The 12,010-nt window shown below is 73.7% G+C and overlaps 1 protein-coding gene across 1 annotated transcript in view; it reads left to right on the forward strand.

The window, feature by feature from the left end:
• The first annotated feature begins 7,641 nt into the window (after positions 1-7,641).
• Positions 7,642-12,010, forward strand: part of DNMT3A (DNA methyltransferase 3 alpha) — a 48,556-nt gene continuing 44,187 nt past the window's right edge. Inside the window, exon 1 of the mRNA XM_059827855.1 lies at positions 7,642-7,729. Within this exon, the coding sequence (XP_059683838.1) occupies positions 7,661-7,729 (69 nt within the window). The 5' untranslated portion in view covers positions 7,642-7,660. The remainder of the gene's footprint in view (positions 7,730-12,010) is intronic.

Genomic DNA, 12,010 nt, shown 5'->3' on the forward strand with positions numbered 1-12,010 from the left:
ATAGGGCATGAAACCACTTGGCTCGGCAATGGTCTTTACAGCGTGGCACGGCATGGCATGGCTCAGCTTGGCACGCACGGCTCGGCACTGGCCGCCCTGGCCAGTCTGCATGGCCCAGCTCGGCACTGCACAGCCTGGCACTGCACGGCACGGCTTGGCTTGGCACGGCCTGGTGCTCCTCGGCTGGGCATGGCACTGCTTGGCTCGGCACTGCGTGGCCTGGCACTGCTTGGCGTGGCACGGCAGTGCTCGGCACGGGCTGGCACTGCTTGGATCCGCCCCGTACCGCCCAGCATGGTTCAGTGGTGCTGGGCTCAGCCCGGCTCAGGGTGGCTTTGGCCCAGCACTGCACGGGACTGCCGGGCTTGGCTCAGCTTGGCCCGGCTTGGCCCAGCCCGGCTTAGCCTGGCACGACACGGTGCAGCTCAGTTTGGCTTGGCTTGGCCTGGTCCCACGTGGGTTGGCTCGGCACTGCATGACCTGCACTGGCTCGACCCAGCCTGGCCCAGCTCTGCTCGGCTTGGCACGGCATCGCCCGGCCCGGCTTGGCTTGGCTCAGCTTGGCCCAGTCCAGCCCGGCTTGGCTTGACACTGCACAGCCCTTGACGATGCTTGGCTTGGCCCAGCCTGGCTTGGCTTGGTCCGGCACGGTCTGGCTTGGCACGGCACGGCTTGGCACGGCACGGCTTGGCACGGCACGGCACGGCGCGGCTTAGCTGGGCTCAGCAAGGCCCAGCACTGCCCCGGCCGGCCCAGCCCAGCAGCGCCCCGAGCACCCTGGCCCGGCCCAGCCCGGCACCGCCTGCAGCGGTTTGGTCCCGGCCCGGCTCGGCGCGGCCCGGCGGGGCTGGCCTGCGCTCGGCGCGGCCCGGCGGGCGCTAGGACCGCGCGGCGGGCGGGCGGCGGGCGGCGCGGCTCGGTGCTGCAGTGGAGGCGGCGGCGCTGCGGGAGGAGGCCTCGCCGGGCAGCGCAGCGGCGGCGGCGGCTCGGCACGGCTCGGCACGGCTCGGCACGGCGCGCCGGGCCCGCACCGGCCCAGGTAACGGCCCCGCGGCGGCGCGGACACGGGTGGCCCCCGCGGACCCCCGGGACGGGGCAGCCCCCGCTCGGCACCCCCCGCCTCGGCTCGGCTCGGCTCGGCTCGGTTCGGCGGGACTCGGCTCGGCTCGGCTCGGCTCGGTTCGGCAGGACTCGGCTCGGTTCGGCTCGGTTCGGCTCGGTTCGGCTCGGTTCGTTTCCGCTCGGCTCGGCCCGCCGCGGCCCGCGGGGTCCGGCGGGCGGCCCGCACCCCCCGCGGACACCCCCGCCCCGGTCCCCCGTCCCCCCCCGGCCCGGGGGCGTCGCGGCGGCGGGCGGGGGCTGCGGCGGGGCCGGGCCGGGCCGGGGGGGCGCAGCGCCGAGCAGGAAAACATGGCAGCGGCCGGGCCGCCACCCGCCGGGCCGGGCCCGCCTCGCCCCCCCCCCCCCGGCCCCCCGCGGCCGCCCCCGCTCCCGGCCCGGCCCCGCTCGGCGGGCGGGGAGGGGGGGGCGGCGGCAGCGCGGCCCGGCGGGCCCGTCCCCCGCGGCGCCGCCGCCGTGTCCTTGAGCGCCGCGCCGGGCGGCTGAAGGGCAGCGCGGGGCCCCGGCCCGCTCCCCGCTGCGGGCCCGCCGGGCGGTGCCGGTGTCGCCGCCGTGTGTGTGTCCCCCCCCCCCCCCCGGCCCCGTCCCGGGGCGGGACCCCCGGCGGGGCGGCCCCCCGGGCCGGCGCTGCCCTCCCTCGGGCGGCGGCAGCGGGAAGTTCCGTCCCCCGCGGCCCGGGGAGCCCCCGCGGGCGGCAGAGCCGCGGCCCGGGGCGGGAGGCGGCGGCGCGGGGCAGAGGCCTGGCGGGGGTGCGGGCTGCCCGCTGCCCTCCGGCTCTTATTTTTTCTCTCCCCCCTCGTTCTCGGGCGTTCGTGTGCGCGAACCTGTGGGCAAATGAAATTTTCCTCTTCGCTCAGTTCCTCTTTCTTTATTTCTCCCCTTTGTGTGACGTAGACGGTGTCACCACGGGATTGGCGTTCGGTGCTCGCATTGCTGCACCGAGCGAGCGGTGGCAGGAGACGGCCGCCACGGTGGCCGCACGCCTCCAGCCCGGCCGTGCCGGGGGCTGCCGCTCGCCCGCCCCGATGGGGACACCCGGACAGGGAGACCCGGACCAGCCCCGAGCGAACCCCTCGACGCCGGCGGCCGCGGGGAGCCGGAGGGGAGAGGATGTTGTCGTACCCGGCGGCTGCTCCCGGCAGCTCCCGCGCCTGCACTGGCCTTTCGTGCTGAGTCAGCTCGAAACTTCCTAGCGGAGCCTCTTTTCGTGACACGCAGCGCTTGCCGCCTCTCGAGGAAAGGTGGGATGCCGGTGCCCGTGCCGCTCGCCGGCTGGCGAGGCCGCTGCCCGGGCGTTTCCCCGGCTGCCCGCGTGACCGCCGAGCTGCCGGGTACCGGCGATGTCCGTGCCTGAAGTCCAGTGGCGGCCGCTGCTTCCCCCCCGCTTTGCCGCCGGGGCCGTCGCGGAGCTGCCGGGCCATGCCGGGGCCGTCGCGGAGCTGCCGGGCCATGCCGGGGCAGCCACTGGGGGACCTTCAGGTGGTGGTTTGCGTACGGGTATTTTTAGGACTGCACATCTGCGCCTCTCTGCCCGACGCCTTCCCACGGCTCTGCCCTGCCTGCACCGCTGCCTGCCTGCCTGCCCCGGGCAGGCTGGGCCAGTAGCGAGCGTGCGGCACCCTGCAGCGCCCGGAGGGGAAAGCGCGTGGGCTTGCCAGGTAACTGCCGGCACGCGTGTGCGTGTGCCCAGGACATACGTGTGCCAGGTACACACGTGCCTCAGCGGCTCCGCGGGAGGAGCCAGCGGTGTTTGGGCGTGCGGTTTGGCGGGGTCGGAGGTGTCGTCTGCTCTCCAGTTTGCTCTGGGACCCGTTCACCCTTGAGGACGCGGTTTGGTTTGGGTTTTTAATGCCATCCGAACCCCGACCGGTGCTGGTGCCGCGGCGTGGGGCAGGGACTCGCGGGGCTGCACCTGGCAAACTCGCCTAAGCTGGCAGCCGGGGCCAGGAGGGGTGTCGGGCCGAGCCGCCGTCCCGCTTCCCCACCGTGCTCCCGCCACAGGGCTCGGCACGCGCGGGAACACACCGCCGCCGGTTGGGCCTGTTCCCGCGGTTAACCGCCCTTCCCAGTTCAAAGCCCGTACCTGATTGCCAGTTTGAATCGCCCCGGCTCCCCGGCGCAGCTCCCGGCCCTGCTCCCCTGCCAGCTGGAGGGTTTCCGTGGTGCCCGGGGCTCTGCCCGCAGCGGCACTTGCTCACCGTAATCACATCATCTCTCGGCCTTTTTTTTCCCTGATAAGCTGAGCATGTCGCGCTCCTCGGCTCTCCGCGGCGAGGCGTTCCCGTTGCTCCGGGAGCTCGGCCGTGGCTCCTTCATGAGTCCTGCTGGGTTTGCACCGTCCCACCTGCAAAACGGCACCACGTCCCAGTGCTGGGGTCTCCCACGCACATGACCGTCCCGTCCCGTCCCGTCCCGTCCCGTCCCGTCCCATCCCATCCCATCCCATCCCATCCCATCCCATCCCATCCCATCCCATCCCATCCCATCCCATCCCATCCCATCCCACAGGCAGTTTTGTTTCTTGTTAGTGCTTCCGCTTTGCAGGATCTGGCTCTGTTTGGGGCTGCAGCCCGTGTTTTGGTGTGCTCGTGGCGTGGCTTAGCAGCGCAGGGCAGCGCATCGCCTCCCGGGGTGCAGCGTGCGGCCGGTTCGGTGGTGCCAACCAACCTGGGGTCCCCCCTCTGTGCCTGGTCTATTTTTGGGAGCGGAGGGCGCCTGCTGCCGGCGCCTCATCCCGGCAGGACCCGGCAGCGGTTCCCGGGCGGCTGAGGCGAGGGCAGGAGCCGCCACACGTGTGGCCGGGCGGGCGGCCGCTTCCCTGCCCGCCACGTGCACCCCCGAGCAGCGTGGCCAAATATTTTGCTCGTAAGTTATAATTACGGGGGATGAGGTCAACGCTTTGCCCACGACGGTGGTTTCGGCGCAACCATCTGTCGGAGGCGATCGCAGGGGAGCTGCCGCCGCTCGGCTGAATTTTGGGCCCCCGGGGACACCCACCCCGTCCCCAGTTGCCCCTGCCAGCAGCACCCACGCCGCGGGGGGGCTGTGGGTGGGGGGGAGCGCCCTGCCGTGAGTCAGGGGTGGGGGGCGCAGGGGGCGGGGGGTGACTCACGACCACGGCTCCCGTCCCCTCTGAGTCAATCCTGAACTTCTTCCCCAGCGCTGGGAGGGAGGAGGAGGAGGAGGAGGAGGAGGAGCGCGGCTGCCCGGGGGTGGCGGTGACTCAAAGTGACAACAACAATAATAATACGCTGCGGCACTTGTCACGGGAGAGGCGTTTGGACGGGGTCCCTCGCGCGTCCCCGCCAAAGGCGGTGGGGACGCATGAGGGACCCCGTCCAAACCTGGTGGGTGTCACCGCGCCGGGGGATGCTGCACGCCGGGTCACGTTAGGACAGGAGGGGGGGGACTGCGGTGAGGGTGTCACCCGCCACCGGCATGGGGGGCTGTCGGGGACCCCGCTTGCCGTCACCTAAAATGGCCGTTTGGGTTTCTGCAGGTTCCCGGCTGCGGCACGGCAACGGCAGGCGCCGGCGAGGTCCCTAAATATAAAAAAGGCGGGTTTTTTTATTTTTTTGCCAGCGCCGCGTGTCTCATCCATCCATCGCAGGTAACCTACTTTGAAACGCCTCTGCCGCGCGGCGAGCGTGACTCGCCGGGGCCCTGCCGTGCGGGAGCGGCACGGCGCGGGTTGGGGCTGCCGGTTCCCCCGCTCGCCGTCAGCCGTAAGGTCAGCCCGAGCAGTTAAATAGGGAGGCAGGAGGGAACGCGGCGAGTCCCTCCCCGCGCTTCGGCGGCGAGCGCCAGCCAGACGAGGGTCTGTCCCCCCCACCGCCGCCGCCGCCGCCGAGCCACCGCATCGGCGAGGGGATGCCCCGGTGCTGCCGGAGGAGGGTCTCAGTGGCCTAGCACGGGGGCAGAGCACCGCAGCCCCCCGTCCCGTCCCATCCCGCCGCGGTGGGCGAGCCTCGGCCGGGTAAGAGCGCGGGGGAGCGGGGCTGGTGCCGGGGGCCGCGGCGGTACCCGCACGTACCCTCCCGGCAGGGCCACGCTCATCCCACGGTGCCGGTGGTGGGGCTGGGGGAGCGGGAGGCAGCCGGTGCTGCCGGCTTCTCCCCGTCTTTGTTCGGCGGCCGCCGGCCCGGGGCTGCCGCGGGGTTTGTACGCAGCCCAACTATTTTTAGTGCGTTTGGAGACCATGTTTGCTGGAAGCGAATCAAAGCCCGCGAGCTGGCCCTTCGGCAGCGCCAAGCGGGGCGGCTCGCGGCCGCGCGCTTCCCAGGCACCGGGGATGCCGGAGGGACCCGCCTGCCCCCCGGGGCTACCGGAGGGACCCCGGTGTGGTGGGGCCGGGCTGGGGGGCCGGGGGCGGCCGAGCCATTTTCTAGGGCTGCGGGGACGTGCAGGCAGGCGCTGGCGGCAGCGCCGCAGGGCTGTGCAGGTAGGGACGAGCCGGGGACACCGGGGACACCAGCACCACCCAGTGCCTTTGGGGCCCGGGGGGCCCCGCCGGGGGAGCTGGGGCCCCCCTGCCGCAGAGGTGCCTGGGTGCAGCTGGGGTGTCCCCAGGCGCTTCCCGGTGGCACGTGTCCTCCCGTGCCCGCAGCCGGGGCTTTGCCGAGGCACAGCGTGGCGGGAGCCGGGGTGGGGGCTCCGGGGGGCACGGGCAGGGCCGGGGAGGCAGCTCGCAGGGAGGGACGGGGGGCTGAGGTGTCATACCGTGCCACGCCGAACAGCGTGCCGTGCTGTGCCGAACTGTGTGCCATGGTGCTGGTGGCACAACTGTGAGATGGGTGCGCAAAGCGGCGGCGTGTGGGTGCTCGGGGTGCTCGGTGCAGGCCCTGGCCCCGCACCGAGGGGCACCGCGGTGCCCAGGGTGTCGGCGCAGGGCAGAGCCGGCAGTGGCAGGGGCCAGGCGTGCCGGGCTGGGGGCGAAGGGGCTCCGCGGGGAACAGGCACAGGCAGGCCCTGCGTGGCAGAGGGCTGGCGGGGACAGCGCCTGAGACGGGGCCAGGGATGGGGCGTCCCCCCGGGGGCTCCCCAACCCGGCGAAGGAGGGGGACAGGGAAGCCCTTCCCCGGCTGGCACGGGGCTGTGTGTGGCGGGGGGGCAGCCTGCCCCCCAGCCTGCACCCCACATCCCCATCCTGTGTCCTGCACCCCCATCCCACACCCCTGTCCTGCACCCCCAGGTCCCATCCTGCACCCCCAGCCTGCACCCTGCAACCCCAGCCCGCATCTCCCACCCCCATTCTGCACCCCCAGCCTGCACCCAGCACCCCCAGCCCGCATCCTGCACCTGCATCCTGCACCCGCACCCCCCACCCCGCACCGCCAGCCCACCCCCCCGCCCGCACCCCCTGCCCACGTCCCCCCCCAGCCCTGCCCGCGAGAGGGGCTGTGCTGGGGGAGCCGGGGCAGGGACGGCCGAGCTCCCACCCATCTCCCACCCTCCGGCTCCCGGCCCGGCACCCAGAGCCCCCGGGGGTCCCCGTGCCTGCGGCGGTGCTGCTGCGGGGGCCGGGGGAGGCTGCAGCCCCGGCGGGGGCCACCCTCGCCCCCCCGGCAGCCCCGCCGGCAGCCCCACGCTGCAGGCAGCCGTGGGGACGGGAGGAACGTGTTGGGTTTTGAGTTTCTGTTCCGAGCAGCAGCGGCCCTGCCCGCCCGGCAGCCCCCCACCCCGCCGGCTGGGAACGGGCTGCGGCTGGAAAGCTCTAGAAACAAATTGCAGCTCCGGTGCCAAAGGCAACAGCAGCCTCGGCCATGGCTAATGCAGGCAGCGTTTGCCATAGCAACAGGTGCTGGGGCTGACGCCTCCTCCGCAGCCCCGCGGGGCCCTGCCTGCACCCCGCGCCCGGCACCCCGCGCCCCCCGGCATGCACCCCGCACCCCCCCGCCCTGCACCCCCCGCTCTGCACCCTGCGCCGTCCACCCCACCCTGCGCAGCCTGTGCACCGCACACCCGGCGCCACGTGCCCCCCGCTCTGCGCACCCCGCGCTGTGCAACACGCGCCCTGCGCCTTGCACCCCGCGCTCTGCACCGCGCACCCTGCACCGCGCGGCTCACACAGTGCGCTGGGCACCCCGCGTCCCACGCCGTGCATCACGCACCGCGCACCCCACACCGCACCATGCACCCCGCGCTGCTGCAGCCAGCACCGTGCACCCTGTGCCATGCACCCTGCACCCCACGCCGCGCACCCGGCACGGGCCGGGAGTCGGTTGCCTGCCAGGGGCGATGCCGGGGACAACGGCCCAGCCCAGCCCCACTGAGTCAAGGTTGTGGCGTGTTAATAATTGCCGGGGGCCGGGGCGCGGTGCGGGGGGCGGCGGGGTTGGCGCTCCCCCCTCACCCCGGCCCTCTCTGCTTCCCGCAGGGGCAGGAGGATCCAGGCGGGCGGCGGGACGCAGGGGCTGGCCGCTGCGGCGGGTGACGGCTCCCGGACCCCCTCCTCGGCGCAGAGAGCCGGAGCGCGGCGCGGCAGGGTCCGCTTTGGTGCTGAAGAGGCGACGGTCCCAGGCGCCCGCCCTCGCTCCTCACCATGCCGTCCAGCGGGACCCTCGACGCCAGCAGCCCCGCTCCGGACCGCGAGGCGCTCGACACGCACAAGGTAGGGTCCCGCCGCGGCTCTGCCGGCTCTTGGCAGAGTGGGGGGCTGGCAGGGGGTCCCTGCTCACACCGTGGCCGTCCCCATCACTGGGCTCGGCACTGCTCCTGCTGGGGCGGCAGCGGGCTCCGGGGGTCCGGCTCGCTCCTGGCCAGCGCTGGCTGGCAGGTATGCAGGGAAAAGGGGGTGTGGGGTCCCCTCCGCCGCGCGCCAGCCCCTCTCCCTCCTCCCCGAGGTGGGGAGCGCGGAGCCGGGAGCGGGGAGCCCTGAGCCGCGGCCAGGATTAGCGCGGATTGAGCTATTCCTGGCGGTGCGGGAGTGTGGGGAGGGGACGGGAAAGCAGAGACCTGCTGTCACCTCCCAGCAGTGGCCACATCCACGGCAAGCCCGGCTGCGGGGAGGGGGCTGCCCCAACGGCGGGGTGGGGGTGTCCCCCAGGCTGGGGGCTGCCCCAGCTCTGGGGCTGGGTGGGTGGCGGTGCGCACGTGTCCGGGGCGGTGGGAGGGGGGCGTGGGGTGTGCGCCGAGAGGTGGCCCCCAGCCTCGTCACTGCCAGGGTCAAGCCGGTCCTGCTCCCCCCTCGGGGGGTCCCGCCTGCTGCGGGGGCTCAGGGGTCCCTGCGCCTCCTCCTGCCTCCCCACCTGCGATGCTCAGGCCCGGGGGGGTGAACCCCTCCCGCGCCAGGCGGCACACGGTGCACGCTCGCCTTCTCATCGCTGCACCGTGCGAGGGGCTCACGGCCCCGGCCGATGGACCCCCATCCCCGGGACGTGTCCCCCCTGCCTCCCCAGCTCTGTGGGGAGGGCTGCCCCCCAAACCGCCCTGCCTGCGGCGGGACAGAGCAGGGCTGAGCAGGGGCCGGGTGGGGGGCTGGCGGCGCGGTGTGGCTGTAGGGCAGGGCAGGGCGAGGGGCTGTGCTGGGTTCGGGGACGCCTGAGCCGGGCGGGTGGCAGGCTCTGACCGCATCCTTGGTGCTCCGTGGTGTCCCCACCGGACAAGGTCGTGCCAGGCCGGTGCAGCCGGTCCTGCTGCCGGTGCTGGCAAAGGCATCGCTCTTCCTGCGGAGAGGAGAAGCGTCCCGGCGGGTGCAGCGCCAGGCCTGCCCTGGTCAAGGCGTGGGGATCAGGGCCGGCAGCCAGCTGGACGCCGTCCCGCTGCGGGCAGTGCGGGGTCGGGGTCATCTGAGTTCCTCCAGGCTGGCTCGGCCGCAGCGGCCGCGCCGTGCCTCCCTCACTGGATCAGGCCCTGCTGGTCCCCGCGCCGGTGCTCCCTGTCCTCCGGCCATCGCTCCTGGCTGCTGGAGGGCCCAACCCGTGTGTCCGTTGGGAAGTGCCCGGCGCGTTCTTGGTATGGCTGCGGGGAACGAGTAGACCAGGGGTCGGTCGGTCAGTCCTGTGCTTTCCCTCGCGGTGGGTTATGGTGGAGCGGGTGTGCGCGGCCGAGCCCGCCTGCACAGGTCGCTGGCACCAGGAGCGTGAGCGAGACGGCCGGGCGGCCCCCGGGAGGCGGACGTGGAGTGTTTTGGTGTGGTTCTGGAGGTGCGCGGCAGAGCCGACTTGGAGAGCGGGGCGCAGGTCCGTGGCACAAGGAGGGGCTGTGTGGAAGAGCCGTGGGAGAAACGGGTGCCTGCGGTGCAGCCTGGCTCGCCCTCGAAAGCAGGACCAGTGCCGGTCCCTGGGGTGCCAGCGACCCACGTGGGCTGGCAGCAAGTGCGCCGAGAGCGCGCCCGGCTGAGTGCTGTCCTGGCCTGACCCCACCGGGACGCGGCATCGCCTCCCCCGCGGCCACGCGCGGAGGTCACCTCTGCTGAAGGGATGCGCACTGCCTGCGGGGCCAGGAGGACGAGGCTGTCCCCCGACGCCTGCGGCACCGTGGGTCGCACCAGTGCCAGCTGCCCTTGGCGCCGACCCGGCAGGGCTGCGCTCCAGCTCCCGTGCAAGGGGGGGTCTCTGCACCCGCCTTCTCCTGCCCCCCCAGCCTGGTTTCCCCCCACTGCCAAGGGCTCCCTTCTCCCGCCCCACTGCCGGCCCGGTGCAGCCGGGAGCTGGGACCCGGCGCTGTGGCCGTGGAACCAGCACTGCGTCATGCAGCAGCTCTCCTCCTCGGCGGTGGTTTCCCTCTGGGTTGTTGCTTGGCAGCGGCACAGGAGCGCGGCGCATCGGGGACGCGCCATGCAGCCCCGCGCCTGGCCGAGCCCCGGGGAGAAGGGGAGCGGGGTGATTTACGGGGACATGACTCAGCTCCGAGCGGGCTGCAGGCGACGAGGGGCTGCGGCACCGGCACCCCTGCACCAGGCCGGGGGGAGTGGATCCCCCTCGCAGCCCTTTGCGCCAGCGCTGCTCTTGCCCAGGCTGCATCCCTGCCTCTCAGGCGCCTGCCCCACTTTTGGGGTGCCAGCCGTGCCCCAGCGGTCCCTGGTGCTGCCCTGGCCCCCGCATCCCCCAGCTCGGTGACGCGGGGACCCTGCTGAGCCCCGCGGTGGGGCTGCCCCGTCTTTGCGGCAGTGGGGACGGCTCGCGGGGAGCTCGCCTTGTCCCCGGCCGTGCTGGGGGCACTCCCCTGTCTCTCCAGTGGGGACCCCCGCTACCCCCACACTGCCCCCCCCGCTGTGCCGTCCCTCGAGCCGGCTGCCCCACCGGCATTTCACGTGCCGGGCACGTGCAGCGGTGTGGGGGGCAGAATGGAGCCCTGAGCACCAACCCAGGGAGGCCTGTGCCGGGGGCAGTGCCGGGGGGTCCGCACACCGCGGGAGGAGCCAGCCGCTGCTTTGGCAGGCGGGGTGCTGTGCCCAGCACCGCCTCACCGGCACAGGGCAGGGCCGGGCCGGGCCCAGGCCGTGGGAAGAATCGCAGCAGTGCCTACTGCTGCCGCCCAGGCAGCGAGACAGGGCTGGGGCAGCACAGAGACCCCCCAGGGGGACTGCAGCCCCCCCCGGGGAGAGGGCATTGCCTGGAACCCTGCAGAGCCCCTCCCGGAGCCCCCCTCACCTCGCCAGCACCCACTGGGTGCTGTCCGGCCGCATCTTCCCCCGGCTGCGGGAGGGCTGGCTGCCCGGCATGGCCCGTGTGCCAGTGCCACACACTTGACGCCCCGCCGTACCTTTCCTTTACATCCAGGGTAAACACCGCTGGGGCCCGGCCGAAGTCGGCGCGTGGCGGGGGCAGCTGGCTGGAGCCGTGTGCTGGCAGCTGGGGCAGCACCGGGGGCAGAGGGACGGATGTCGGGGGGCTCGCCTTTGCCATGGCACTCCCACTGCTGGGAGCGGAGCTGGGCTGGGCCCCCCCCAGGTTCCTCGGCGCTGCCGGGTGCCCCGGCGCTGGCGGCGGTGGCAGGAGCTGCTCGTTTCCCAGTGGGGCTGGGTGAAGCACGGCCTCACCGAGGGAACAGGCTGCAGGGCCATCCCGGCACTGCAGGACTGGGGGCGGCTCCAGCTGGGACAAAGTGCAGTGCCGCACGGTTTGGCGAGGCGGGTCCCTGTGGCTGCAGCCGGGGGGGCTCTGCTCTGCCCGCCCTGGCCGCGAGCTGCCGGACGGCTCTGCTGCACGGCGAGGTGCAGTGGGCCTGTGAGGGAGGGACCCCCGGGAATCCCCCCCGGGGACCCTGTTTGGCTCCTGCACCAGGACAGAGCTGGAACCGCGATCCTGACGTCGTCCTTGGACCCGTCCCAAAACTTTCCGCCCAGGGCCATGTGGGGAGTGGGGCTCGGCCCGGGGCTGAGCCCCTGGGTGCCGCGGTGCCGCCTCTCCCTGCTCAGCCCTGGCTTCCTGGCCTGTGGCACGGTGCCGGTGGGTGCTAGGGCTGGGCACGGTCATTGCGGGGCTGGCGGGGTGTGGGGTCAGCGCAGGGGGCCGGGGGCTGCCCTGTCCCATGCGCAGTCGAGTGGCACGCAGCGATGGGGCTGGGGCGAGCGCGGTCCTGGCAGGCCGCGATGGCGGCTGGGGATGAGGCGGCACGTGGCTCCCGTGCCACCCCACGTGCACAGCCCACGGTGGGGGGGAGATGGGTGGCGAGGGGCACAGAGGGGCATGGGCTGGGCTTGGGGGGGGGGGGGGGGCGGTGGGTGGCCCAGAGGGACCTGGTCTGGGGGACCGCGGCCGTGGGGCACTGCAGCTGTGGGGCACCACAGCCATGGGGCACAGCATGTCCCGATCCCGCAGGACCTTTGGGCTGGACCCCAGCAGCGATGTGCCGGCTGCGGCCCGGCGGTGCTGCGGGCAGCGCTGCCTGCGACCGCCCCAGCGCAGGGCAGCGGTGGGCAGGAATGCGGCCGGGGCTGGCGCCTGCC

Source organism: Gavia stellata, chromosome 2 (assembly GCF_030936135.1).
Source record: "Gavia stellata isolate bGavSte3 chromosome 2, bGavSte3.hap2, whole genome shotgun sequence".
Taxonomy (NCBI): Eukaryota; Metazoa; Chordata; class Aves; order Gaviiformes; family Gaviidae; genus Gavia; species Gavia stellata.